This window comes from Triticum dicoccoides, chromosome 1B (assembly GCF_002162155.2).
Source record: "Triticum dicoccoides isolate Atlit2015 ecotype Zavitan chromosome 1B, WEW_v2.0, whole genome shotgun sequence".
Lineage (NCBI taxonomy): Eukaryota > Viridiplantae > Streptophyta > Magnoliopsida > Poales > Poaceae > Triticum > Triticum dicoccoides.
In genome coordinates, this window is record NC_041381.1 from 328,722,458 (window position 1) to 328,725,196 (window position 2,739).

Genomic DNA, 2,739 nt, shown 5'->3' on the forward strand with positions numbered 1-2,739 from the left:
TCTTTAAGGCGCCGAGTGCCTCACCAAATTGACGCCATTACCATATGGCGGACACCACAGGCAGAATCTATTGCGAGTGCAGACGACTCATCCTAGAGGGGCGCCATAGCATTATATCGTCAGTATAACGGCATACAACGACGGCTTTAAAACTTTAGCTTCATTTGTATTTAGATTTACCCCGTCTGCATCTATCTCTATCTCACTTGTGAAGACCCTAAGGCATCAGATTAATAGAAGCACACATAATCAAATAATTGGTCTGACATTCTTTGAACATAACATCAGGTGTGGACATGTGGTTCAATATCCATGGACAACCTCACAATATTGCTCCTATTGACTAGTTATTATATTGCTTTAACAGGGAGTCAGGGACTAAGTGTTGCTGGGACACAAACTTAGTGGCATATAATCTCAGACTGGGAGTTGTGATAGTTGTTTCGCAAAGAAATATCAATACTCATTTGGTCATTCCTACGTTGCCACAGAACAAACTTGATATAAAACTAATCCTTCTTAAATGTCAGTTTCCACACTTTCAAAATCAACGAAAGGCAAGTGATAACAGAACACAGAGACAAGTGGTTACAGAACATAAAGGAATATTTGGATCTGGTACACCAAAATACTATTCCATACCAATTATTATGTTCACAGGAAGTGCGGAAACACCAAGAGAAACAGATATCAGCACATCCAATAATAGACCACCAATCAGAATTGCAAATGCAACCCAGAGTGGGCTAAACCATCCCTGCATACACACAGAACAGGCGTCAAATATGAAGCAGAAAAAATTGTACAAGTTCTGCAGAGTTGAAGACTTGCACATGATGATTTAATTAGTAATCCATTTCTCAAGCCAGATAGTCATATCAGTGTATTTGTTTCTTTTTTTTCCTTATCCACAGTCATAAAATACCCTTTCACGTCCTCCTCGGCCCCTTCCATAAGCTGAATCAACCCTCCAAACCCAATAACTTGTCTGCTCAATGAAAACAAGTAAATTTTCACTACCAGAAAGAGGAATTTGATTAATTTTTTGCAGCCTACAATTTCAGGGGGTCCCGAGTTATTTAACTGTAATATGGAGATACTGGAACATGCAGTCAATAGAAGATGATATATATAATGCAATATATTCTTCAAACATCAGAACCATCCACTATAGATTTTCTAAACGCATCTTGAAAATGATATAAGGCCAAAAATGGAAGACTTACACTTGCTTGTGTCTCTGGAGGAGGTATATTGACAGCAACTTGCCTGTGAAAGAAAGAACTTGTGTAAATCAAAATAGTTAGCAACAGCCAAAATCCATTTGAGAGGAGGACTTACTGGCATATCTCACACTTGTTTGAACCTCTAGTACGGAACCAGACATCAATACATGTGCGGTGAGCTTTTGAAAGATCACCACGACATCTGCATCCAAGGTCTACCAAAGGTTCTTCCGACTTTTGCTGACAAACTCTGCGTTGAAGTATCACATGTTACTTAAACCTCCAAAAAAGTTAATAAAAAAGGTAAACAGCAGCAAACAAGTAACAGGAAATGTTATATTTTAGGGTCTTTTAAGGAGGGCCTATGAGTGAGCAATTTTCTGTTAATAAAGAAGGGCCTGTACGAGTGAATAATTTCACAAGGGACACACATTGCTTACAAGGAAAAGGCGACCCATGTAACCGGGTGGCACTGAAATGTCTACCGGTTGGAACCAATTATAAACCAAGCTGATGCTGGCATGGCTATCCGTTAACTTTTACAACATTCAAGAAATCAGACCTATATTACCAGTTTGAGAGATAATAGTTTCGTCACCAACGCACTGTGTAATGATTCTATCATACTCCCTCCCTCTCAGTGCATAGGGCGCGCGCGTAGTTCTAGGTCGCCGATTTGACTAATCAAAAATGTGTTACATGTCATCAAAAGCATATCACTGGACTCGTATGCGAATGTAGTTTCTAGATTTTTTTTTATTTACATATTTAGCTAGTTAATTTGACAGCCTAGAACTACGTGCATGCCTTATGCACCAGAACAGAGGGAGTACCAATGACCATAACCAATGGCTAAAGCACAACTCCCCAAGCAATGCTAGATGCTATCACTCATAGTAGCTGCCTCACAGGAAACAGTTAAGCTTGTAAGAAAGTAAAACATGAAGATTTCAGGCAAATGGATCATAAGGAACCAGAATAAGACAATAAAATCACAAAAGGATCACAACATAACGATCACAATGTAGGGTTCCCTTAGATAGTTATGACTTTAACATCAAGAACCAGAGTGGCTTAATACTGTAAGGCACAACAGGTTGAAACGAATGTGACACTGCAAACAACCAAAACATTGCCTCTCCTGGTTGCTTCTGAACTTTAACTGTAACTGGAGGAAATTAAAAACATGCCCATCAAACATCAGTGCATCATAAGGTAATGGCTACCGGTAAACAGCAGTAAACAAGTAACAGCAAATGTTATATTTTCGAGTCTTTTAGGAGGACCTATGAGTGGGCAATTTCCTGTTAACAAAGAAAGGCCTATGAATGAACAATTTCAGTACACCAGAGTTGGTACAGTAATCTTTAACTAGTCAGCATAACTCTAGTGATGATTGTTAGAAAACGTGAAGAAGAGAGAATGACCGAACAGTTTTCTATATTGAGGACGAGAGAGAGATATACAAGGTTACATGGGCCTGGGCCTCACTCTGAACTATGGGCCTGGGCCT

The 2,739-nt window shown here is 39.3% G+C and overlaps 1 protein-coding gene across 2 annotated transcripts in view; it reads right to left on the minus strand.

The window, feature by feature from the left end:
- Positions 1 to 2,739, minus strand: part of LOC119333263 — a 20,404-nt gene that overhangs the window by 1,837 nt on the left and 15,828 nt on the right. The window contains exons 2-5 of one of the 2 annotated variants that reach the window (XM_037606214.1): positions 1,342 to 1,476; positions 1,227 to 1,269; positions 926 to 988; positions 643 to 757 (exon numbers count right to left, since the gene is read on the minus strand). In XM_037606214.1, the coding sequence (XP_037462111.1) occupies positions 643 to 757; positions 926 to 988; positions 1,227 to 1,269; positions 1,342 to 1,476 (356 nt within the window). The remainder of the gene's footprint in view (positions 1 to 642; positions 758 to 925; positions 989 to 1,226; positions 1,270 to 1,341; positions 1,477 to 2,739) is intronic. The other variant, XM_037606219.1, reaches the window with a different exon arrangement.